The sequence below is a fragment of the Volvox carteri genome, assembly GCF_000143455.1.
Source record: "Volvox carteri f. nagariensis unplaced genomic scaffold VOLCAscaffold_57, whole genome shotgun sequence".
NCBI lineage: Eukaryota > Viridiplantae > Chlorophyta > Chlorophyceae > Chlamydomonadales > Volvocaceae > Volvox > Volvox carteri.
The window spans coordinates 50,138-76,428 of NW_003307600.1; the positions used below are offsets into that span (position 1 = coordinate 50,138).

General features: G+C 55.6%; 2 protein-coding genes across 2 annotated transcripts; one reads left to right on the plus strand and one right to left on the minus strand.

Annotated features, from left to right (window-relative positions):
* Positions 1–1,166: 1,166 nt before the first annotated feature.
* On the plus strand, positions 1,167–17,308 carry VOLCADRAFT_96996 (uncharacterized protein; the record flags this gene model as incomplete). Its single annotated transcript, XM_002956004.1, has 18 exons — positions 1,167–1,204; positions 1,361–1,395; positions 2,660–3,146; positions 4,629–4,743; positions 5,713–5,811; positions 6,297–6,569; positions 6,615–6,683; positions 7,051–7,761; positions 8,058–8,132; positions 8,539–8,646; positions 9,085–9,258; positions 10,182–10,820; positions 11,572–11,820; positions 12,226–12,339; positions 12,886–12,949; positions 13,271–13,419; positions 14,411–14,634; positions 17,212–17,308. 18 exons carry the CDS (start codon positions 1,167–1,169, stop codon positions 17,306–17,308), a joined length of 3,720 nt encoding a protein of 1,239 aa, XP_002956050.1.
* A 1,219-nt stretch (positions 17,309–18,527) lies between these two features.
* On the minus strand, positions 18,528–21,337 carry vmp17 (metalloproteinase, extracellular matrix glycoprotein VMP17; the record flags this gene model as incomplete). The annotated part of the gene is given in 5 exon segments (XM_002956059.1): positions 18,528–18,635; positions 20,112–20,306; positions 20,319–20,477; positions 20,930–20,977; positions 21,122–21,337. Coding segments are annotated over 5 exon segments (726 nt in total), but the record flags the coding sequence as incomplete, so codon positions are not given.
* Between the last annotated feature and the right edge of the window lie 4,954 nt (positions 21,338–26,291).

A 26,291-nucleotide genomic window follows, 5' to 3' on the forward strand; every position in this document is an offset into this window, starting at 1 on the left:
TACCACTTATGTATGCATGCCGCTTATGGAGGTATAATAACCCCCCTCCAGGCAGTTTCCAACTGCGTTGTCATGAAATGCGAGACAGCCGCCCAAACGATAGCGTTGGGATACAAAGAGACCAAAGAGAATTAGCAACTCACTCCTTGTACAAACTTCAATGTTTGACGCTGGGGTTGCGGTTGGAATTCACGCCGTTCCAGACCCACCCAACCTGAAACCCAATTCGCAGCATCACTTACACCTAAAGGCCTTTCTGCACAGTGCCCCCTGCCTACTTCCTCCCCGTCAATCCTAATGTGTTCAGAAGCTGTCCAGCCGGAACGGGTCGCGTACAGTTGGCCCTATTGGATGTATTATCAATTCCACTGAATCCTTCATTGGTGGTCACTGGCGATTGATGTTGGAGGGTCCGAGGGAAGGTTGGGCGCATCGGTTTGATCAGAAAGACCCAAGATGTAGGGCACATAAGGCCTGCAAGCGCCAGGTTCCCCGTTGTTGTGCTAAGGTCGCTCTGTGGTTGCGCTGTGCGGATGTCGATCCTCTAGGGACGGTCATTTCGGATATGGATCCCTTCAGCATATCTGCTATGTATGCGATGTCTGCAGTGCCTCATGGCCCCTGTGCCTTGCTGCCTGTTGTATTCTGTTCCTTGCTGCCCCACTGATCTCGTTTCCTCCTTCATGCCCTCCTACTTTTCCTTCTCGTCTTTGCCTTTTTCCCGTTCTCAGGTATTGCAACTTGCTGCTTTTCCTCTAAAAAATAAATATTTATTGGGGGCCGCAATCCTCAAGGTGTTCTGGGTCCGGACAGCCCCCATACAACTCTACGTCAATCATCACCTCGACACATACACCGAAAATCCCTTGGTACTGCCTTCAACCGGGGGCCCGGATAAAGGCCAGGGAGGGTTTTTTGCCAACCCATATCGGATCCATCCACGAATCTCGGATCCAATGCGTCCATAGTACTCGCTGGATGTGAGAGACCTCCGATATCCATACGAGCGAAGGAGGGAGTAAGTGAATGCGCGAGTGGATGAATGAGTGAATGCCGTGTTACAGTAGATGTGACCGGGCACCACCGGTAGGTGGTGGTGCTGACCCCCACTCGAGCAGGTGCCCCATGAGTCCATTTGACCTCGCGTGGCTGGAAGGGGACTCAGTATGCTGCCGGCTCAGATGCCGGGCCAAAGATGGTTCAGGTCAGTTGCCGGGCCTAAGCCCCCTCCTCCCCACAACCCACGAGTGAGCTTCCTCGTGCGTGACCGCGCCATAAACCGGCAGAGGCAATCTCCGCGGTATTAATGGCCGGCTGGGCCCCTACGTTCCCATACCACCTGCTGCACCCCACCACCCAGTGGCTCCGCCACCAAGCAGACAGACCTGCTAGCGGGTGAGGGGCCGCTCCACCTGCAGCTATCTTGACTTGGCGTATCGGCCGACCGCCACTTCAGCGCTGATCCTGATTTCGCAACTGCAAGAGAGGTATGGCGCGGTATGGGCAAGAGTGATATTGGCGCCATGTACCTTCCGCCCGCAATCACCCATCCGGGAAAACCTACTACACCCACATCGGGCTACAGCTACAGCGCCGCGCGTGTTGGGATATTACCCACGACGAGAATGGACCCAACACCGCAGCCATGACAAGGTGCAACACACACACAAGCAAACGCATGATAGTGGCCGTAATAGGTTTGGCGGCCGGCCCATCAGCATCCGAACCCCATCCGCGCATGCATCTGCTGTCAGGCTTCACGAAATTTTCCGGAGGTTCAGGTTGTCCTGGGTTACTGTGCGGTGCAGTGGGGAGGTCACTGGTTCCCGGAGGCCAGGGGCCGCCGGCAGAGGGCTGGAGTCTCCTGAGGGTAATTTCTTTATAGCTGGCGTTGAAGTCTTCCTGACGTGATACTCTTTGCATAGCATTCCTGAGCCGCTGCGCAAAGCGTTTTAGGTGTGTCCCAATCGCAGGGGTGCTATGACCGCAATGAGTCTTCCCGTGCGGGTTATCACTCGCCGAATGCTAAAATTTACCCTTGCCGGCACCCATACAGTGTGCACCTGGCTTTTTCCCCCAAGAATGGTTAGATAGATCAGCGTCCCTCAAGGGACTAGGCGTTCCAGAGGTGCATACAGATTTACAGGTAAATCGTTTCCGTCATGACACGGGTCTTCTTCCCACACGCCAGGCGCGACTAGCCAGGCGAATTATTGTTTGCAAGTTCTGCCTTGACGGGCGTGTTGTCCGCAAACTGTACGGCGACCATGATACGGATTGGCTCGTTGCCCCTACAATCAACCTATCCGTCTGAGAAGGGAAAAATTATATATTTTGGTCGTTCTGTCTTCTCTTGTCGGCATCGGGGCAAAATTGCCGTCGTGTAGGTGCTTCAGGCGATCGACTTACACCACAAGCTGTTTCATATGTTTCTGGACGTTCATCTTGACACTTAAAACGCTGGTCGCATCTGTGTCTTCTCTCAACCTAGAGTCCAGCAAGTAACTTCAGCCTGGGTGATTGCAGCCACTGTCACTTCAGTTTGGAGGCATACTGCAGTTCTAATAGGCAAGCCCCGTTGCTTGTCGCTGCTGTTGGGCGCTGCAAAGGCGCGGGTGGACCCTTCCGGCAATGTCTTCCGCAAGTCCAAGCATGGCAGATGGACCGAACAAGAAGTCCCGACTGCTTGATCTTATTCAGCTTCCAGAATCCCTGGACGATGCTATGCTGCAACCAGCCAGCACCGCGACGCAGCAAACACTGCCAGCTGACGAAGCGCAACGCCAACTGGGGACCTTGCAGCTAGGCTCTGGCGACGAGCCTGCGTCACCTAAACCGACTGATGTCTCTCGGGCTATCCAAATTGATGCAGCTGCACCTACCTTGGTTAAGGCTGCAACGGACACGATGGTGGTGGACAATCCAAGTTCCACACCTCACTTGGTTGCTACCACGGTAACCCCATCGGGGCAAGGGACAACAGCAGCGACAGACGTACTTCTCGATGCAGAACAAGCTAAAGCGGAGGCGGCAACAGGCGCATATAAGCCTGATGGACCCCTCTTGCCAGAGACCTCTCCGGAGCCAGGACCCTCTGATGCAGCGGTGGCTGTGGTCAGCGGTGATGCTGCCGTGGACAGCAGCGCGTGAGTTTCATGAGCGTTATTGCATGACATACTTGCGGCACGTCGGGGGGTGGGCTTGCGTTGGTTTCGGTCATAAAGGAAACGATAGAGAGCTGGGCAGTCCATGCGCTTCATGCGCAGACTGACCGTGTTAATCCTGCAAGCACCTTTGGAGCAGCAACCCTGGCCCATCTGCTAAGCTTGGCTTCATGTCTGTATTATACGCACCGGCCGTGGTGCCACCTGCGCCCGTGCGGATGTAAGATACGGTGAACCGGTGCGACCTGCGGGGGCTGGGACGCAGCCTCTTAGGCATTCAACGAGGTTGGGAATGCAACAAGGTTGGCTTCCTACCGCAAGGGACGCATATGTTTGCTGCAGGCCTGGACAGTGCACTTCGCGGTCTAGGCGTTTGGTAATGCCCGGCCATGTTTATGCATGCGCTAAGGCTTCGCATGCTCAAAAGGGAGAGCAGGATCAATGATGCGCATGGCATGAGGCCTTGAATTCAATTCACGCGGTAAGCAACTGGGATCGCATTTGACGAAAACTGAAGCCACTGTATGCTGAAGTATGCTGCCATTCTTACTTAACGTGGAGGTGGGTAAAGGACTATCGGCAAGACTTGACTGCAAGCGGCGCATAACAGACACGGTCCAGAGAAAACGTGGACGTATCTGACATGGCGCTAAGGCCTCGTGCACTGGGGCCTCGTGTGGTCTTAGGTATGGTCTTCAGATTGGTGGCGTGGCGCAGGCTGGCATGTTTTCGCAGCGCCGTGTTCCGAGCCGTGACATGTGTCGCGACTTTGGGCTTCGTCCATGCGCTTGCTTGGACGGGTTGATGGGAAACGCCGGGGACCGGCACCAGTCTGTGGCACACGCCATGTCAGGGTGCTATCCCGATGCCATCCTTACGCATGGCATGGACAGCACATGCGAATTTGAATCTGCGCGTGCATCTCGCCTGCGCTGAACTGCGCGGAAGGTGCACGTGTGCCGGTTATACTGTCTCCAGGTCTGCATGCGCGCGACCCCGGTCATGCGCTTTCGTGGCTGCCTTGGTTCATGCCCTTCTTAAGATCCTGTCGGCTCTTCCTAATGGCAGGTCTCCAGGTCCTCCATCTTAAGGGTTTCTTCTTGGGTTCCGGCACTTGGCACTTTGGTCGTCGGTAGTTAATTCTTCATTTCTTGCATAAAATTCCCCCCACACCCGCGATGGCGGTGCGGCGGCATCTCTCTTGCCTTGATGTGACAGCAATGCATGTCCTCGTGTCTTATCCACGGTGCTTTTCGCGAGGGCTGGTCGTGGGCCCCTCTCGCGGGAGGCCACGGGCTGTAGCATGAAAGCGATGCACCGCCGGGTCCTTTTTGTTCTTTTGGGTGAAGAAGTGCTGCCCACTAGAGGCAGTAAGCGCCTGGCGTCCGCCTACCCTGCGCCATGTCGCCCGTGTCCTTCTTGGACCCCAACCTTCGCCGCCTTCCTCGGCTGACGTGCTGACAGGCAAGAGGGTCAGGGCGGCGACGAAGGCGAGGGGGAGGTGGCCAGTCGCCAAGTGGAGAGTGCAGCGCCGGTGTGCGGCAACGGAGCCGGCGAGGGTCGCGCCGGGGGCTACGAGGTGGGACGTGTGAGAGGGAGGGCGGGATTCGTGGGGTCAGTTCCATTCCGTTGCATTAAGGCCCTAAGGCCCTATGAAATGGTAATGTCGGGGCGGGGCAACAGGTCTGCCGCCGCCGCAGCAGCGGCTGCCGTTGCAGCTGCGCTTATGTCGGTCCCTCTTACAGCGGTGTATAGGCCGCTACGTCGCGCAATCCAGCCAGCTAGCAATGGAGGGCGCGCTCACCCGGGCGGTTCACTTTGCTGTACGGGACGCAGTCCCGGGCTTGGACAGCCCTGTGCATGCAGTAGGGCCTTGCGGCGCGCTTTGATCGCGTGCTGGGCGCGGGGCTGGCTGGATGTGCGTTTCGGTGATAGCGTGATAGCCCCGCAAGCGTCTCTTCCGCACCCGCATTAAATGGTACAGCGATACTCCGGCCAATATGCATGTTGGGGCTGCCAAGAAGCTGGGGCTCCCTTTAGCTGAAGGGTGTCGTACTGCGTCCGTACTGTCAGCGTTGCTACAGCTGCTGCAGCTGTTCGGGGTTTGGGTAGGGGACACCCCACGCACGGACCCACGGAATGAACAAATGCACATGGCAGTCAGCTTGCCAATCAAGCACGCCACCATGCCTGGCCGGCTTGCCCCTGCCCGACGACGATGTGCGTTTGCACGCATGCCTTGCTGCAATTCCAACCGTCAACCAGCCAGTCGCCTTGCAGAGTTCCCTTTAGATTTCCGCGTCCGGCGCTCCTGCGCCCCGAGGCTCGTGCCGCCTTTCTCAAGCGTCAGCCACCGTTACCAGCTATATTAACGGGAGACCAGGAGCGCCAGAAGCGGACGGAATAAGGGGAATCTGCGAGGCGAAAAACCAGTTGCCAGCTGGGAGACATGGTGCTGGTTGTAAAGCAACAGATACATGCTATGGATGTATGTCTCTTCGGTAGCCGCGCTGTCCTTAACTTTTCAGCTCCGTTCTGTTTGCTGCAGGTCTTCATCGGCGGGCTCCCGCCAGACGCGCGCGAGGAGGACGTGCGGGGAGGCTTGTCAGAGATGGCGCAGAGCGAGGTGCTTTCAGTGCGGCTGCAGGTGCGCGTTAGCAGAACCTTCTGGGAGGGGGTTCCCCAGGCTGGGACTGTTCTCGTCTTGTGATCTGTGCTTTTGTGGGGGTGCGAGCGTACGGAGCGAGGCAGAAGGGGCACATTCGGTTTCCTGGACCCTTAGCACCCATGGCGCATGCCAGTATCGGTACGCCGTGCGGCGCGGGTACTGCAATTCACCTAGAGACTAATTTGTAGGTCCCGAGGTATACAGGCTGGTTAACGCACGTTATGATCCCCGGCTTTGGGGCTAGGAGGTAGCCACGCAAACCCGCATCCCGCGATACTTTCAGCATTACTGCGGCTCTGCGCTTAAGCTTTGTTGCCCACGGGTCGGGGGCCCTATACCTTTCTTTTCGTCGATTAATCTCTCCCTCCCTCTCCAAGTCTTCTCAGATCCCACAACAGCTGTGGTGTCGGCGCCGCTCCGTCCCCTCGATCCCGTCGCTAATCCCCAACTTCCCCACACCGCAGATGACCCGCGGGACATCCATATGCAAAGGCTACGGTTTCGCCACCTTTGCTGATGAGGCCGCGGCGCAGCGTGCTGCGTCCGCGGCGGCTGGCGGTGCGCGGTTGTGCGGCCAACGCGTGGGGCTGCACGCCTCCAAGCGGCCGTTCCGCGCCGTACTAGCTACGGCTCAGGCAGCGGGGACGCAGCCGCCTCTGCCGCTAAGCCCTGATTCGGATGCATCCATCAACGAGCTTCTGCGTGTGCTGAGGGAGCATCCGGACCGGCGGGCGGCTGTGGCGGCTGCACTGCAGGTATGCCCGGGCGCCACCGCGGCGTAGCGGTTAACATGGGCCTTGCCATGGGCTCATGGCATGCGGTGCGCGTTGCGACTAAAGTGCGCGGCGCTGGTGCGTTGTATGGGTTGTGCTGGTTCCATGATGGTGACGGTGTTTGCTTGAAAGTACTGAAGGGGATAGAGGGAGGAGTATGTGCAGTTACCGATATGAGTCGTCGGCCGATGAAGTGTGGACGCACTTCATCGCTCTAAGGGACAGTGCATGGGTAGTAACATAAGGGCACATGGTCCGCGCCGCCGCAGACGCGTTTTCGCCACAGCCGTCTTTTGCTTGTCTCAATTCCCGGTGATTGCTGTATACATGTATATGTATACGTGTATATATAATGCTATATCCACGTATATACATACATACATACATACATACATACATACATACACGGCAAGTATCCCCGCTACACGTTTCTTGACGCGCGCAGGTTGTACAGCGGGGTGCCAAGCGTGCCTATCCGGCTTCAGCGGGAGCTGCCGCGCAAACCAGCGGCGGAGCCGCTGCCGCCGCGGTCCCCGCCGCTGCAACTGGTCCTCAACAGCGGCCGGTGGCGGAGGCTAAGCGGCAGGCTACAGCCGCAACCGTAGCGGCTGCAGCTGCTGCCGCGCCAGCGCCAGCGAGTGAACCATGCGCCGCGGCTCCCCAGACAGGTGGTGGCAGCGGCCAAGGCGAAGTCAATGAAGGCGGCGGCGCGCCCAAAGCGGATGTTGCAGCTGTGCCCAAGGCAGATGCTACGACTCCACGGACCGATGCGCCGGCGGCAACCCCCGCTACCGAGCCGACCCCTACAGAGGAAGCGCCGGCAGCGCCGGCGGCTGTGCCAGCCAAGGGCGAGGAGGCCTCCAAGGCTGCCCCAGCCGGGAAGAAGCAGGTCCAAGCTGCGGCGCCGGGGCCGGCGTCAGCAACGGCGACTGGCAAGGGAGGGAAGAAGGGCACGCCGGGGGAGAAGGCCGCGGGCACGGCCGGCTCTAGCGGCGCTGGTCGCGCCGCCGCTGTTGCTGGTACATCTGGCGGCGGCGCTTCTGCAGGTGGCGGCAGTAGCAATGGCGGCGGCGGCGGTGGCTCTGCTCCGGGGGCCATGTCCCCAGACCTGACGACAGCCCTGGCAGCTTATCCCAAGATCAACAAGCTGATCAATGTGCGTGTTGGCTGTGCTGGGGGCAGCGGGGACGTACGGTCTAGGAACGGGTCTGGGGGGTTGGCGCGGGTTTTGCTGGATGCAGCAGCTCACGTATGCCCAATCTCGTTAAGCAGTAGTAGTGGCAATAACTACATTGCTGTACTGCTGGAGAGCTGTACTCCTGCTATTGGCCCTTGGTCACGTTTACCCGGAGTCCCCAATAATGCCTTTAATGCTGTTTGGTGGTGGTTTGGTACAGCAACCCAGTAAAAAAAAGTCCTCGGGCCCCCAACACGTCCACTGCCGCTTCGCAGTCCCTCAAGGGAACCCCTCGTCCCAAGACACCCCTCATGATTCTGCACGAGTACGCTTCCAAGATGTCGTACGAGGTACGGCAGTCCAAGTGTACTGCAACTGCCAGCATTGTGCTGCAGTACATGGCGGTTCCCTTGTGTCCATGTGGCAAAGTCGCATACTGCCGATCTGTGACTGGGCAAACCGGTGTAGGCATCATCACCTAGCTATAGGACGTTTTGGGGACAAAGCAATCGTTAGGATACCAAACCCCTTGCACAAAAACTGCGCGTGTCCTATCGTCCGTAGTCCTTATGACCAAACCCAGTTGGCGAGACGAGCCGGCGGCTTGCCAGCCCCCGGCAAGGCTTTATACCCTTCAGCCGCGGATTGTGGTTCCAAAAAGGCATATCGGCGCACGAACGCCAGCTCACTAACCGACTGGCTAGACATCAAAGTGATGTCCTGCAACAAATCGACACCGTTCTTGTTGCCGTACAGGTGACGAATCATGAGACGAGCGATGGGCCCTCGGGTCCATACACCGTGGAGACCCGCATGCTGTCGGGAGGCAATCGGGGTACCACCATTGCGACGGCTTCCGGCAAGGTGAGAAAAACTACGGCCTTGTGGTTTTTTCCACAAACATCGTTCTCATGGTGTCGTCTTGCTGCGTGTATTGTTTTGTTCGTTTCTTTTTGCCTTGGTTCGCTGAACGCTGTCTGCCCGGCTCTGCCTTTCGTTGCGCTCGTCTTTGTTGTTCCGGTTTTGACGTCTTTGCCTAGGCTTTTTTGCCGCTCGAGTGGTGTTGCTGGTGTGCGTTTTCAGGGTTTTCATGTTGTCAGCGGATCTTGCTGGTGCGTTGTGACCAATAGGGCTATCCTCAAATCCAATGCTCTTTCCGTCAGATCGGCCATGTATGCCGTCCTACCCCTTTGCCGCCTCAAGTCGCTTCGCCCTTCCTATGCCCCCTTACCCCTCTCTTGACCCTTGTTACCCGACTGTTTACCCGCGAAGCCCTTCGTCCCTCCTGCCTCTCCCCTACAGGCCCGGACCAAGAAGGACGCCAAGCAAGTGTCCGCCGCGGCCGTCCTGGAGAAGCTGCTTGATGGGCCACGTGGTGTGTCTCCACAAGACTTGCTGCCACTGCCCAAGCCGGCGGCGGCCGCGCCGGCTGCTGCACGAGGGCCCGGTCGAAGGGCAGAGCAGGAGAGGGGCGGGGTGAGTGATTAAGTGCGTTTTGGAGGGGCCGGTGTGTGTGTGTTAGTACCCGTGGGATAGTACCGTCGCCGCATTGGGATAGTACCTGTAGTACCTGTAGTTGTGGAGGGGCTGCAGGGGGGAGGGGAGGCGGACTCTAGGGAAGGGCCGGATGGCTTCGATGATTCCGACGGAAGGGTTCGAGTCCAGACAGGGAGCGAAAGCTACAAGGTGAGCAGGCGAGGCTGCTGCTGGTAATGCGGACAAGCCTGGTGGCACGACTAGGAACGGGCTGGGTGTTGGATGGTGTTACGCATGATTGGGGATCTGGAATCTGCAGCAAAGCATGCTGAGATGCGTGGCGGTCATGGCTAAGCATATGGCGGTCGGTCTGCGCGACCTGCCAAGCACGTAAATCGACTGGTAAGTCTCCACGCGAGAATTAACAAAAAGGAAAACAGTCGCATCTAAGAGGAGCCCGAGAGGCCCCAGTCTGAACAACACCCACCCACAAAGCTTGAAGCACCCAAGAGCCGCCGGCGCGGCCTCAGAAACAGCAGTAGTGGGTGCGGCTGCAGGGCGACGGGAAAGGGCCAGGACGGCACAGCCGCGGCAACTGTGACGTCTTTTTTCAGCGAGGCGGCCGACGCGCGGCACGGCTGTCATGTGCGCTTGTTTACTTGCGCGGGTAATATTATAATCAGCTAAATCAGTTTGTTGGAATTGCCAAAAATATAACCGTCCCAAAAGTGGTTTTGTCAGACATTCGGTAGCCAGACGAACGGAAAGACGGAAAGGAGCGCGGCCGCAGCTGGATGGTAGGACGAACGGTCCTCTGGATATATGCGCCATGATTATCGTTACGTGCTGTGATGGAATTATTGGAATCGTTTCGCACGCCGATTCGTCTTGAAAACGATTCCCGGTGCCCTTCACATGTCCAGGGCCGGAAGGGTCGTTCGGGGGCCGGACCTGGTGCCGGGGGAGGCGGCCCGCCGCAGCCGCAACATGCGCATATCCACCACCGCGACGCGCTCAACAGAACCGGGCAGCTACCGCCGCCATCGATGAAGCCGCCGCCGCCGCCGCCACCACCGTCGTTTCATGGCGGCCTTCGCAGCGGCGGACCGCCTTTTGGCGGCGGCGGCGGCGGAGGAGGAGGGCACCTCGGGCCCATGTCCAGAGCGCCGTTCAGCGGTGGTGGTGGTGGTGGTGGGACGAGCTACAGTGCCGTGCAGCCAGGCCTTATGCCTGCGAGCCACTCGGCAGCTTCGGGGTTCGGAGGACTTGGCCGCAATGGCGGCGGCGACGGTGGAGGCCGTGGACAATGGTCCGGAGGAGATTCGTACGACGGTCCTGGATACGGCAACCTTGGGTATGGCAACAGCGGCGGCAGTGGTGGTGGCGGCGGTGGCTCGATGGTGCAATTGGGGCTGAGCAGCAGCGGCAGGGACAGCAACAGCCGGGGCGGTGGTGGGCTGGGTATGGACTCGTACGGCGCACCATCGTCGTACGACATGGCAGCTGGCCAGAAACGGAACTACTCTACGGCAATGCAGGTGCGGTTTGCGGATTGGGAAGAGGTGCGGGGCGATTGGCCATTGGTTTATCTCGCAGAATGCTGCGACCCAGTGGGCTTTGCACACACATATATGTACATCTGTATATGTATGTACACAATATATGATATACGTATAATATGTATATGTATATATGTATATATATATGATGTATGTGCGTTTGAAATTGTATAGGGCCCCATATTCCCGTGTCAAGTACCTGCACCCCAGGCGACCTTCCACCGGTGCTCTGTCTGCCTCCGCGTGTGTCAGTGTGCCCCTCCGCGACATGACCACCCCGTCTACGCCTTAGATGGGACCGCTCCGCCTTTAAGGGGACAGATGTCTGCCACTCTGTCACCTGGCAAATGCCACTGCGTCATCTATAATCCGTGTTTTATGTTATGTATAGTATGACTGCGCAAGATCTAACATGGCTTCCAACGCGCAACGTCGAGCTCTATGCCTACATCCTCTGTACACTTGTTTGTGAAGCGCCAGAAGGTTTGTCAGGAATTTAGATGGCGGCGTGGTAGATAGCGGAACGATAGGAATACGTGCTCTGATGTAGATATATCGGCAACAGAAGATCTCCACTCTGCGTGGGTGGTGGTGGCGGTAAGCCTCGTAGCTTCATTTCGGGAAGGAGGGAATCCCTGTACCCAGCAGCAAGCCGACATACACTCACTAGTGCAGGTCCTACCCGGCTCTGTCACTTGGATCATGTCATATCTTGAGTCAGCGGTCCTCCTGCTCCTAACCCTCCACTCCGCAGGCGGCATACGGCTCTCCAGCCGCGTCTCAAGGTCTTCTCCCCGTAAACCCGCCACAACAGCCCGCTGCCGGTGCCGTGGGTGCCTTGATGGGCGGCGGAGGGGTAGGCGTAGGCTTGGGTGGAGCCCAGGACCCGTTTGCCGCGCAGGCTGGCGGTGTCAGCCGGGGCGGGGGTCTTGGAGGCAGCGGCGCCATTGGCTCAGGTACGGCAGCGCTGGCGCTGCAGCATCAGTCGTTCAACCTGGGGCAGGTGCAGGCGCCGTCGGCGATGCTGGGTGGTCAACAGCAGCACCAGGCCTCCTTGGGCGCTGCGATGACAAGGAGCGGCGCACAGTTCACTCAGCCCCTCCTTCTGCAGGGTCAGCAGCAGCAGCAGCAGCAACAGCAGTTTGGTGCAGCATCGTCAGGCGCAGCACCTTCCTTCCAGCAGACCTTTAGCGGTTATGGGCAAGGTCAGGCGGTAACGCAACAGCCGCAGCAGCAGCAGCCGCCGCCGCAGCAACAACAACAATCATTACATATGGGTTTCGCGCAGCTGACATCTAGCGGCATGGCTTCTTCTGCTGCCGCCAGCGGTGGCGGCGGAAGCGGGCTGTACGGCGGCGGCCAGGCGGTACAACTGCAGCCTGCTCAGCCTCAACCGCTTTATGCGCAGCCGGCGGTGCAGTCCAACATCTACGGCATGTCGTCGTCGTTCACACAGGGCCAGGCCCAGCAGCCCCAGCAGCAGCAATACGGCAGTACGGGGATGTACAGCGGGCTGTCCCAGGTGGCCCAGGGCTCGACATACGGAAACGGAGCCGGACAGCAGCAGCAGCAGCAACTGCTACAGTCCGGGCCGCAGTCTCACAACTTGCAAAGTGGAGCGGGGCTGTACAGTTACAGCGGTGTCCGTTCAGGGGGCAGTCTCTGGGGATAGGTTCTGGGTGTCTCCTTAGGGTCTGTGGGAAGGTGAGCCGGGTGACGCCGGCTGAACGGGCACCACAGGCGCGGTTCCTGCACTCTGCAGAGGTCCGCAGGTGCTAGAGAGGCGCAGTGATGGTGCCAAGCCAACGGATGGAGGGTGGCTGGGCTGTCCCGAGGGACTGACTGAAACGATAAGCTGGGCTGTTACATCACGGGAAGTTCCTTTTCCAAAAAACAAAATCAACGGCTTGATGCCTATCTCTGCGGTCCACGTATGGGGGAACTTTGAGTTTGTCTTCTTGTGAAAGGGAGACGCAGAATATGGATGTCAAACATGTGGCTCAAGGAAAAGATTGGCGAGGTAGGCCTGGTGGTCACGGCCCCGGCGGCGCTTTTTGCCCGGGCCGAGTTGCATGGACTTCTTCCTGTGCATGTGGCCATCTTGCGTCTTTTCGCGGGGAGGCAGTGCACAGGTCGGTGACCGCAGGGCTTATTAGGCGGTAGGAGTGAGGGAATCATTTGGCGGTCGAAGCAGCTCGCTAGTATGTAGAGTGGTACCCTTACCGTTCGAGAAGTTGCGAACGAACTGGGGAATTGGCCTGTAAAGCGGTTATTACCCATCAACCATTAACCGCACAGCCGTGTGACGATCGGAGGCAACATGACCGCAACAAAGCCACTGCCAGCGGTGGTTGTATTTGTGCATCTGTATGTGCGCTTGTGTGTCTGTGTGTCTGTATATGTGTGCGTTTGTGTGTCTGCCTGTATGTATGCACGTGTGTGTGCTTTCACAGCTCGAGAGTGGTACATGTTCATCTCAGACAAAGCAGGTGTAGGTTCGCTGCCCAGCCGAACCTTTGGAAGAGATGCCGACACCGAGTGGTGGCTGGGAAAGAGGGGATCGGCAGCAGTCCCGGCAGTCGTGCCAGATGCGGACATTATGGTAATGTTTGCGGAGCCGCTCCCAGTCCCATGCCTCTTTCAGGTCGCGGCTAAAAGTTCTCGTGCGAATGGGTCCTTTCAGTCTCTCTGCGGATCCCATGGGCTAACAGCAGCTAGTTGACGGTTGTAGGTGTAGTGCTTGGGAAAGGGAGCCGATGTGCGAGGGGGCCTGTGCCCGGGTGGCTTTCAGGAAGGTGGTGCCCTTGCGAGGTTGCAATCCACAGGCACCCGACCCTGTTGCTGTTTGCACCGATGTTTTCCTAGCGTCTGCATTTCTCGCAGTATCGTGCATCTCCGAAATATTTCGCGTCCGCGTTCGGCTGGCTCCTATATACTTGATGCCATCTAAGCTCTGTCGCCAACATCTGCCGCCTCCCGGCAACCCCCCGTGTTTTGCTGACATCCGTGTGTTGCTAGCGTCGACGGTTGCCTGTACTTGCCGAGAGCGGCGTTCTGATAGCGAGCTGTTTTTGTATGGTGGCATCGGAGGGCATGGGTTCAAGGCGTCGGGTGGAAAATCTTCTAACCCCAGCCCCGTCCCCGGCCACACCAGCCCCCTCATCTCTGCAGCTATGACGGTGTCCAGGGGCAGAGCGCATTTGTGCCTTGGGCTTACCCGAAAGGAAAGCGCGACTTAAAAGGCGCGATCGCGACAGACTGTGCTCGGTCTTATCCAGATGCGTCCGATCCTATCGGTTGCTATCGTTGGACGCGGCTTGGAAACCGGCTCTTAAAGATTAGTACGTGAAGGGATTTGTGTGAGGAAAGGAATAAAAATGGAGGGAACGAGGCTGTATTGCGGCCAACAAGAAGTTGGCAGTCCGGAATCGGCAGTCCTATCCCGCGTAGGCGCGTAACTGTGATGCCGTGTGACGTTCCGTAGGCTGGTAAACATGTTTGGCGGTGCATGGCGGCGTCGCAAGGACCGGGGTGGTGGTGGCTTCAGGAACCCCCTTAATTTGTGTCGTTGACTTCGGTCGTCTGCTGTGCAGTCCTCTCATCAGTGCGCCGCCGCGATGTGCCGGACCAGGGTTACGCAGAGGAAAATCGCACAACGAGCTCCCCGCATTGCAGGGTGGGGCTGGGGCGAGGTCGGGTGTGCTGTGGTTGGAATGCTGGACCTCGATACGATGCGGTGTTGGGGTGCCCCCGGGGAAAGTCAGACCTCAGGCAAAGCAGTGCGCGATAGTGCCGGCGGTAGTGCCCGTGGAGTGAGGTGGGCTACCCCCAGGTAGAATAAGTAGTAACTGGGGGAGTGGGAGGGGTTTTGTGATGCATGGTAAGGAATGGGGAGGGAGGGATTAAGGATTATCCTCGCTATGTCCGGTTTAGTTGGGACAGGCTAGGTGTCTTAGGCGTGACGGTTGTGCCGATTCCGGCAGCAGTGCTTTGAATACTTTTGCCCCCCGGGAATTTGTTAGTGACCTTAAGTGAAGGTTTTCTTTGGGTAGATGGTAACCACCTCACAAAATTATTTTTCCGGTGCCGTATCTTCGGTGCACATGTATCCCCGCGGCGCGGCACTGCTGCTGTCTGTGTTTCGTAACACCCACACACCGCGAGGGGTTTCTTGACAATGTCCGGTCCAGCGAGTACGCTGGAATGGAGTCCGCCTGCTCGCTCTGGAGAATTCATTTTAAGATCTAACCGGGTCACTTGAGGGCGCTCATTTCGTCGTTCTTACATGTCCCATCACGGCTTGGTGCAGAGTAGGCAACACTGATACAACACCATTTTTATTACGCGGAGATATGTACAGAAAGATTTGTAGGGTAGTACAGGTAGAGCCAAAAACACGGCTACTTATCAAACGTCCTACGCTGGGTTTTACATGACATGCCAGGTTTTAACGCTAGCGGCAAGTATTAAGCCATTACTGGTCCATAGAATATTGAAACATTTTTAGAGGACAAGCCGTCTGAGCAAGCTTTCATGAATGCGTTCGGCAACGCGTTCCCGAGCCGAACTCAGCGAGCCATCACAGCTTTTATCCAGGCGTCAAATCATTTTCAGGCGGTGGGCACTCCCCGGCGTCTGCGGCCCAATTTCCTGGCGACCTGCCGGCAGTGGCGCAGGCGTGTTTTTGTGTACTGCGAATGATGCACGAGTATTACCTGCTGCTGCTGTTGTTGTTGTTGTTGTTGTTGTTGTTGTTGTTGTTGTTGTTGTTGTTGTAAAGAGCAGGGCCCTGGGTAGGACGAAAGCCAGGCGAGGCTGTGTCAGGGCATCAGATGTGTATCTATGTATCAAGCAGACTGCGTGATGTCGCTTCGTGCATTCCTTGCGCTAGCGGTGCATTGCACAGCTCTGACCCCGCAGTTCAGTGCGGCCTAGAATCCGTTGGAGGAGAGTCCTGGGGAAGCGGAGAAGTGGCGAAGCGGCGCATTCCTTCGTCCACTGACCGGCTCCGGAACCCTTCTTGCCGTCCATGTGGCCGGGCTCGTACAAAATGTGGATTGCAGTGAAGCCATGCCAAGAGTGGGGGGGAGAGGTCCCTTACGGATAACGTTTTACTCTAATACATGACACATTACAATATACGGGTATACAATACCGGGTTGGGTTTCTGAGGGGTATTCCCTTGAACTAGGGAGCCCTCCTGTTTTAGCCGCTAACCACAACAGACTACCCCTCCGGCAGCGCCCTTGATGAAGTGGCTCCTAACCGCTAAGGGAGCCCACGGGGCAGTGCGTAGTGGATTGGGTTCGGTCTCTGATAACGTTCGTGGTGCCGAGGTCGCTGGCAACCTTAGTGGTGCACGGAGATTGTAATGTCCGGCTAACGGTTGCCTTCATCTTTTCCTAGACGTCAACCACCTCTTCTTCAATGCCATGCCAAGATTTTTTGTGCCCTACTAGTAAGTAGTTTGCAACAGGCAAGATTATCAGCCCAGCTTGACAGCTGTTATATACTATCACCAAAACGTGGGTCGCAAACTGAGACGTTTGCTATTTGTCTATTTTTCCATTCCCGCTTGGCAAGGTTAATGAATAAGTTTGCTTGAACTGTAACCACTTTCCAACGGCCTATTTGGCAACCCTTTTATCAGATCTATGGCTCCGTCGACCTCGGGGTCGACGGCGGCATGCGTGGGACACGGATGCCCCTACAAGTAAACGCCGCCTCAGGCGGAAGTCCATACTTGCAGAAGTGTGGGCTGGGGTCGTAGCGCAGGTTACAACTGGGACGCTGGTCTCTAGCTCTTGGAGCCCCGTCATCGATTGGAAGCATGTGTAGGTTAACGGTGTGCCCTTTTCTCGGGACGGGCCGTACAACCCATGACATGGCTGCACCTCTGCTATTTATGCGGACAACATTCCTCCAATCGGTGTCTGCCGACGCCACCATCGGATTGTGTTCTGGTTGAGAGATACAATAGCAACAACGAAAAGCCAATCCAAACACGCATCGGGCTGCTGCCATGCATGGATGTTTGGTGACGGAAGAGCGTACGTACGTATGTCTCTATGTATGGTGGGTGGTGTGGAGGCGTAGCCCACAGGCAATGTTTTTCTTTTCCCGAATGACGTCTGCTGGCAGGGGCCCCATTGATGGTTGGCCGAATCCCGGGGTCACCTTGCAAGTAATAAATCCATCTACAGACATGACCAGATATCCACAAGGAATTAGAGATCTAAGTACATTCTCCGCAGGTAATAGTTAAAACCGGGGCATAAGCGTTACAGATTATTACACCCGACACCTGTTCATATGTCATGCGATGTCTGCAGGGCACTAATGAGGGTGCGGATGCGGCCCCGTTGTGTGCGGGGCACTTGCATCACCTTCACAGACAAGCGCCTCCAATCTCGCAAGCGAAGGGTCTCAAGCTGGCGGTGCTTCAGCGAACCGAGCAACTAGATGGGAACCTATCAGACATGGCAGCATAAGTAGAGACGCTGGAGATCCCGCCCAACAGCCCATCCATGCCTGAAATCTTTGGCAAGGCGGCCCCGGCTGAACCCGGGAGCGTTTAGACATGCAGTTATAAGGTTGCTGGATGGGTGCCTTCGGGCCCACACTTGCCCCCTTGAAAGATGTAACATAGAGTTACACGTGCACAAAAAAAAGATGAAGAAGAAAAGACTAAATACACACTCTCGGACTTCAGGCCCTGAGACATACTGGCGTGCATTCAGGACCTGGTTGGCATTGAAAGATTTTAAATCTCGCTGCCGCTTCAGAAGCAAACAGCGGATATTTTCTCGCGCAGATGGTGGACGCCTGTGGTCCGCCAGCAGTCTCCCGAAACCTGCTCCTGCGCCTGACATGTGGCCATGCATGCGGCCGAAGCCATTGGTCCAATCTCGCTGGTGCAAAGCGCAAATCCTGGGATCGATGTGCTTTTATTAATAAGCCAGTTTGCCACTTCTTCTTCTGGGGCAGACTTGAACACAACTAAAGAGCCCAGCTGACCAGATATCACTCCCCAGGCACTGGCCCGGGATTGAAGTTCTGACGTTATGGTCACAACACATACGTACACAGAAGATATTAATTTAGTTGCTGAGCCCCGCGTGACAGTGGCGTTGTCTTGGGGGATGACTTGGGTGGAGTATTTCTCTGCGGAGGCTGGGGCTGCCGCGGGTTTGACGGCCGTCGGGGCGGGTTCGGAAGACGAGGGTTGTTCACTGGTCTAGGACTGGGTGGTGGCGATGTGGGCTGTGGCGATGGTGGTGGAGGTCTGGGTGACGGTGGTGGGGGTGGTGGAGGTCTGGGCGGTGGCGATGGTGGTGGAGGACTGGGTGACGGTGGTGGGGGTGGTGGAGGTCTGGGCGGTGGCGATGGTGGTGGAGGTCTGGGCGGTGGCGATGGTGGTGGAGGACTGGGTGGTGGCGATGGTGGTGGAGGTCTGGGCGGTGGCGATGGTGGTGGAGGTCTGGGCGGTGGCGATGGTGGTGGAGGTCTGGGTGACGGTGGTGGAGGTCTGGGTGACGGTGGTGGGGATGGTGGAGGTCTGGGCGGTGGCGATGGTGGTGGGGGACTGGGTGACGGTGGTGGGGGTGGTGGCAACCTTGGAGGCCAGGGGGGCAAAGAGCGTTCTTCCACAAACTGCAGACTTGGGCAATCTCGTGGGTCAGATTGATAGCGACATAGGTGCACTCTGAGAATATCCTTGCCGCCAACCCAGGACCCGCCGTACACGACGAGGTTGTAGGTGCTCAAGATCGCGCGGCTAAGGGGTGTGATGGTGCTGACAAAGGAAATGGTACGGTCTTTGTAGGCGGTGGAGGTGCCCAGATCATTATCCTGCGCACATAAGTCAAGAGGAATAAGGCGCGAGACCGACCAAGCTCTTAGGCCATTGAATATCGGTAATCTGTGATCATTTTTATGATGATGGGGAAAGACAAAAAGGGCGTCAGCTCCCTTAATTTGTTGATTTCAGGTAAAGCGAGCACCATCCGGAAGTCGTTACTATGTGCATGTTTGCTGACCATGGGGGCCAAATGGATTCCGAAGCACTTCGAATCGTACCCACCAATTGCACGAGTAAAAGCTATTGACACCCAAACCTGAAAGAGGAGACATCCAAAACACACGCAAATACTCTCCTAGGACACGAGTTCGCATGGGACAATGTGTGTGTTCACCTGTGTGTGTTCACCTGTGTGTGTTCACGCGGTATGTATGTCGTGATATTATGGTGCTGGCCCGCCCTAGACCGATTGGCTGGCTGTCGTTGGGTCGGCCTGTGCAACCCTGGCTAGGGAGCGTGAGCGCGCGAACATCACGGCGTAGTGGTGCATGCCTGTCTCACTACTCTTCATACAATGCATTATCGCATTTTCAACACCAAGCACGACCGACGTGCCGCATCCAGGGTGTGGAGTTTTGCCACATCAGGTGGTTGAGGTCTCTGTCTTTGGGTATTTGTATTCGGGTTTGGATGACCCCATTTTCACAACGACACACGAAAGGAAGCGCGGCAGCAGGAACACCTTAACCACCGACCCCGACAGCAGGCAGGGCCGGCTTGTGCCTATGGTCCATGGTGAACACACACCAAACGCACCTAATAGCTAACTTAAAACTCTTCAAGTGTACTAATTTATTTATGCTACTCTTTCAACGTGACCATCAAGCAAGCAGGCTGCCGGAGTGCTAATAAAACTGTAGCTCCTGCAGGCTACCAACTGGCGGTGGCTACCAACCCTAGTGCTGGCAGGATTGCAGGTACTGTTGTATCCTTTGTGCATCGCGGGATCTGGTCGGTACTATCCCGTAGTCGTAATACAACATTCGGTATTGAGCAGATTTCCCAGTCCCAATTCAGGTTCCAGCCTTATCGATATATATCCCATACGGCTGCTGAGTGGGAGCCTATAGCCCCTGAGCCCCGCAGCTGCTCGCCATACTGGTGGGAGGTAGCCACACCGACGGTGAATCTAAAGTGGACAAGATCGCGCACGCCTCAATTCGAGAGGGGATAAATGCTGCATCCGGGCTATATTACGGGATCCGACAACCGCCGATCGGTAATGTATTCCGTAGTCACGATATAACAGATACAACAGCGGATACCTCCAACAGCCTACCCCTAGCAGCAAGAATAATTCCAACCCAATTATCCCAGCTAACATCGTGCATCGTGTTATGTCAATCAAAGTTTGATGCAGCGCGCAAAGCAGACCTAGCAAAATGTAAAAACTAATATATTGCTAACGATATGCATACAGCATAAAAACGCACCAGAGTAGCGTTGAGTTGGTGGATGTTCACTTTGCCTGCGTAGAAGGATGACAGCGCCGCGTCACCGTTCTTGTTGACTCGGACGCCGATGTACAGATTCTTGGCTTCAGATTTGTTGCTGTATGATGGCAACCAGTCGGGGACGACTCGGAGGTAGTTTCCGTCCGGGGATAGGTAGGTGGCGGGCAGTTCGAAGCTCAGAGCAGTGCCTACAGGCAGCGCTTCTGAGTCAATGCGGTCGCCGTATGCCGCGGGTGTGGCCCAGCCCAGGTAGGCTAGCTCGGGCGCGTTGGGGCAGACATCACCACGGCCCATGCAGGTGGAGTAGTCCTCATACTCCCAGCCATTCTGCCAAGAATGCCAGAGACCTGGTGGTGGGTTTAGACAGGCAAACATGGGTATGCGTGCCATTCGCCACCCGTTATTAACTGTTCGCATCGTCCTAACGTAACTGTAATGCCAACTACCTATGCATGGCATCCATGGCAAGCTATGTGCCATCATCTTGATACATTCATACATGGATAGACGTTTTATTAGTAGTTAGTAGGTTGAGTGGGTGCGCCGCGCTGCTGGAACTAAGAAGTTCGAATTTATATGTTTATTATTCTTAGCACTCATCGACACAAATTGAGTTTTATGTTGTAGATGCGTTATGCATTTATGCATGTAGGTGCGTGTAGATGCGTGCTATCTCTGTGATGCAGGCAACACCTATACTACCAATAGCTCTTCAGCTCCATGTCGCACGCACCGTAGTTGTGAATCGCCTCCTGTAGGAACGTCGCAATCCTGTTAACGCCGTACCCGCTAGTCGTCAGCCAGGTCTGGCTACCTGGGAGTATGCCCAGGCCTGCCCAAACGCAAGAGTCTTTGAAGCCCGGGGGGATGATATAAGTTCTGTGGGTGTAGCTTGCAAATGCCGCTTCCGAACCTAGCAGCGCTCTCGCTGCGCTATCGCCGGCCGACGCCATGAGTTGAGGGTCGCAAGTGACTGGTGCCGAGCACTTGATATTTACAGTAATTACCTTGAACGCCGTGGCGTTCAGGTTAAATTTTCCGTAAGAACACTGCGTGAGCTGTTTCGCGATGCCGCCTCTGCCGTCGCCATCCGGCCCAAGGAAGATTTTGCGCAGGGATGATTCGTCCATCGAGGCACGTAGATTGCAATCGGAGTAGTCCAAAATTATTGCCAGCAGGCGCTGGTTTACTGTGCCGATCGCAGGCAAGAGCATGGGCGCCGCAGACAAGACGATGGTGCTATAGCCCGGCGCCGGATTGCAGATGCCACGGGCGTCATCCATAATACACGACTGCAAGAATAGATTTGAAAGCACGGCGGACGGAAAGGGAAAGGGAAGAGGAGCATGGTGGACGGAAAGGGAAAAGTGAGAAACGGCAAGTTAGGTCGTGTCGACTAATAATGAGGCGACTTTTTTCTTCCTGCGTAATAGTGAATGAGGACCATCGACTAATCACAAAGCAGCAGAAATAGTAGAAGCTAGCAGGTTCACTATTCTTACCACCGTCGAGCGATCGCGTACTCATATCGATCCGTTGCTGCCATACATGTATGAATGAGGTTGCAGTTGTTTGGAGCATTTATAGTAACGCCAACAAATAAATAGCCCACGTGTGGTTGAAAGGCACGTGATTCTTTTGGCCCTGCTGCCATCGAGCGAACTAGGCAGGTCGGATATGATCTACCGCGTGTTTGCTAGTAGATCGTGCGTGCCCTGCTAAAATAGAAACGGACGGTTCTTATCTAACATATCATGGCACGATCTATAGACACTTGGAATTTTACAGGCGAAGCAGCTCAAAAAAAGCCGGCAGGGAAAGGAGGACCATCGGAATCAGCCATCCTCCCATCCAGCCACCTCTTCTCCAAGACTTCCAGGCCCTTCCAGTACTCCTGGGGTAGCAGACTCAAATAAAGCAGATTCGCTCTGGGCAGGCCTTCTGAGGGTGACTGATGATGCCGTTGGCTATAGTTTATGAATTTTTGGCACCGACAGGAACACACACATACATACATATATACACAGAAATAATTTGCATAAATACTGCCACACAACATCTGGTGTTCAGCAAGTATCAACTTACAATAGTCACCAGAGCTCCTGGCGAAACGACCTGTCCGAAATCGTCCGTCGTGGGGGGCTCGTATCCCAAGGCGATGGGTACCAGGGAGCCGTCGCTCTTGCGGATGGTCCACTGAGGCGCCAGGTGGGAGTTCAGGAGGACGAGCTCGCCTGACACGTCGACTATTGTAGCTGCAGAAGCACCCGTGGCTGTATCGCGGCGTGGGGGCCGCTTCCGGGGTTTTGCCGGGCCCACTTGCTTGCTCGACGGCTTCGGCGGCGGCGGTGATGGCTGCGGACTCGGCGGTGGAGGGCTCAGCTCAAGGGACTGAACGGAGGGGCAGTCTTGGGGTGAAGACTTGTAGCGGCAGAGATGCACCCTGAGGACGTCCGTATCCACCCAGGATCCGCCGTACACAACAAGCTTGAATGTCGTCAACGTCACTTGACTAAGAGGTGTGATGGATGTGAGGTAGGAAATTTTGCGGTCTGCGTACAGGTAGGACTTCGGAAATGAATTGTCCTGAGGGTCGTGTGGGAAGCAGGGCAGTGTGTTTTACACGTGTGTATTAAACTTGTGTGCGTGGGGGGGGATGAGTGGCATGTTGACCTTGAACGGTCCGATAGCAAAATAGCAAATGAAAGAGGAACAACGCCGTGTGAGCATCCTAAGGACAGTCAAGGCGCTGCCTGCCGTCCAGAATACATTGATGAATATGGTTGTGGTTGAACGTTCGTCGTGATAATAATGCATGATCGCTGCTATATATCTGTGCAAGCAAGTTCACGATAGATGCATTTCACGATGTTAGCTGGCATCTAGCCGGCATGCAAGTGTATGTATGCCTTATTCGTGTTCCTTTTGAATGTATTGGATCCATTCACTGCAATGGAATCGATGTTGTTAGTGCATGGAACAATTTATGAATTAGTTCACTGCTAATAGAGGCAGTCGTGTTGTGACGCACCCCTATGGTCGCCCGGCGGCGGCTGGGAGCTACAGACCAGCAGCTAGATAGACAAGGTTTTGCATTTGTCTGTAAAATTTCCGATCCTCTGTAGATCGTGGCCTGGTCCATTAGTAAGAGACCGTCCATCCTATTATACCGGGCTGTGATCTATCAAAAATCAAAAAGACCATCGAAAACAATTTAGCACTTAGCAGCACTTAGCAGCACTTAGCAATAATGGTCGGGGCACCCGCCCCTCCATTAACCCTAAGCAACACCAACTCACCATTGTTGCGTTAAGTGCATGAATGTGCACCCTGTTCGCAAAAAGTGATTTGTCCAGCTGAGCATCGCCGCCCTTATTGACTCGTACGGCGATGTACAAGTTCCTGGCTTGGGACATGTTGCTGTACGACGGCAGCCAGTCGGGGATGACATGGAGGTAGTTCCCTTCCGAAGTTAGGTAGGTGGCGGGCAGAGTGAAAGTAAGAGCAGTGCCTGCAGGCAGTGCTTCTGAGTCGATGTTATCGCCGCCTGGTGCGGGTGTTGCCCAGCCCATGTAAGCTAGCTCGGCCGCGTTGAGGCAGGCGCTCCCACTGCCCATGGTTGTCGTGTAGTCCTTGTACTCAATGCCATTCCTCCAAGAGTGCCAGAGACCTGGCGTTACAGGGGCGGCAAGCAAGCACAAGTGCAAAAGTACAGCGCGGGAAGACATTGTCCGCTTTTATAGCGTACGATGATGGCGGGGTACTGTGGTAGCTGGTACCTAGTACGGCACACATAACGTTTACAAATACGCGCTAAGCGCTCCACCGGCATTTCGAGAGAGCTTTTCATCAGCGGCCAGATACTACAGGTACAACCTACATATACATACATACATGCATGTATACCCGTAAGCACTTTCTAGACACGTGCATGCGTTTGGATGCTTGAAATAGAGGAATCTTTTTGTCCTGACGAAGTTTATGTGTACCTGACGATCCAGATTCGGATTCGTCCTGGTACGACGGCATATGTACGTGAATATATATTGCGTGGTTGGACTTTTGTGCAGTTTTGGGGTTTATAAGGAGGATATACGGATTTCCTAGACGCCCGCAAGCAATACGGCAATACACGGCAAATCCCAAAGGTCACTACGCCATTAGTGGGCCCGCCTTCCCTTCCAGCTTTTCGCGGTTCTTATTTCGATGGCGAAGCCGCGCCAGCTGCTGCCCGCTTCAGCCGGAGTCGTGGCCGGATGTAAAATTTCCATCATTTAAAGACCATCGTCTATGTTCAGGCCTATCCATTATACGATTGCACCGAGCGTACGTCTATCGACCATTCGATACAATGAATCCATAAAAGAGATCTATTTTTTTGGTCCCATCTATGTTACAGTGACCCTGTCTAAAGACGATGAAACTGTTTTATCGACGTGGCTGACGCCGTGCAACGAAGGAAGGACTGTCACCTGGTCCACTGTGATAACTATCATTGTGCTAGGAAGGGAGGTGGAACCATACTGCGATTTCCCCTCAACGGAGGATCTTGGCCAAAAAACCTCACCGTAGCCGTGGAGTGTCTCCTGCATGATCGTGGCCCAGCTGTCAAGGCCATACTCCACGGGCCGTAGCCATACCTGGTTCCCAGGGAGCAAGGCCATGCCCAACCAACCGCAGGGTGTTTGGGCTGGGGGGACGTAAGCGAAGTGGCTGATTTCTGAAAATGCCTTACTCCCTAGCAGTGCCTTTGCTCCGTTGTCGCCAGTCCGAGCCATTTTCCACCAGCTGCACGATTGCACCACGCCATCCGAGCAGTTCGCCTTTACAGTCACGACTTTGAAGGCTGTGGTGTTCAGGTTTAGCTTGCCGTATGAACACTGTCTGTACGTCTCTGCGACGCCGCCATTGCCATTACCATTGGCTCCCAGGAAAATTGAGCGCACAGTTGTTTCGTTGACTGTGGCGGGTACACCACAGGCGGAGTAATCTAGGATAATGACGAGCAACCGCTGGTATATCTCTTGGGTAGCCGGCAAGTAAGCAGGCTGCGCCGACAGAACGACTGCTCTCGAGCTTGATACGGGGTTGCAGATGCCAAGGGGGTCGATATTGCATGACTGCGGCATGGGAAGGAATGTGAGGACAGGACGTGCGGTGGAACGATTAATATTCTTGGTTGGAGATGTCTCCAGTCTGCGAGCATCTTTACTTCTACGGCGCCGGAAGCAGATTTCATTTGGAGACAACAACAACAATATGGAGTTACGTCTCACCACTTTATGTACGCCAGCCGCAATGATCAATGTCGCAGCATGGGGCACGGGATCATGGGGTTTGCTCACGCTCACTCAATGGAGGCGAATGCACCAGTGACATAGCGGCTATGCTATTGCTACACGCCTAAGGTGCGTCTGTATGTCTATCCAGGTCTACCGAGGCCGCCCCATGCGGCCCCTATGCATGCAACATGCCGCTAACGTTGACTCTGTTGCACCTGGGTGGATTACATGCCTCCATGTCTGACAAACATGCTACGTAGGCGGTGCCGCATATAGGTCATCAAAAATTATACTGACAGACATCCGGAGAATGCGAAAATTACGACCGCACTTTGGGAAAATGTACTTGTATACGCAAATTCCCAACTCACGATGGTCACCAGGGCTCCCGGCGCCACGGGCTGTCCCGCGTCGTCAGTCTTGGGGAGATCGTAGGACAATGCGATAGGTGTCAGCGAGCCATCCTTCTTGCGGATGACCCACTGTGCTGATTGCACCGAATGAGTGTTTAGGAACATGAGCTCGCCCGTCACATCAACGGATGTGGTCATGCCCGTGACATAGGAGTCGTCTTCTTGGCCGACGTCTGCAGGGGGGCTCTCTACAGGAGGGCTGAGGAACTCATTGCCTTCGGCGTCCTCCTGACAAAAACCTGTGGCCGCAAAAATTGGTTCGCAAGGAGAAGATTAGACGGGTGGATTGGCAGTGGCCGCTGCCGTCGGTGATGCTTTGATGGCCTGCTGCTCGGTGGGTTTTTCTGATGCCTCAGACATTCCCTTGTTCGTACACCACAGCATTACTTATAAGGTATCTAGGCCCTCCTTTCGTACTATGACTGTATAATTTTGATCATCTATAGATCATGCCCTGGTATACA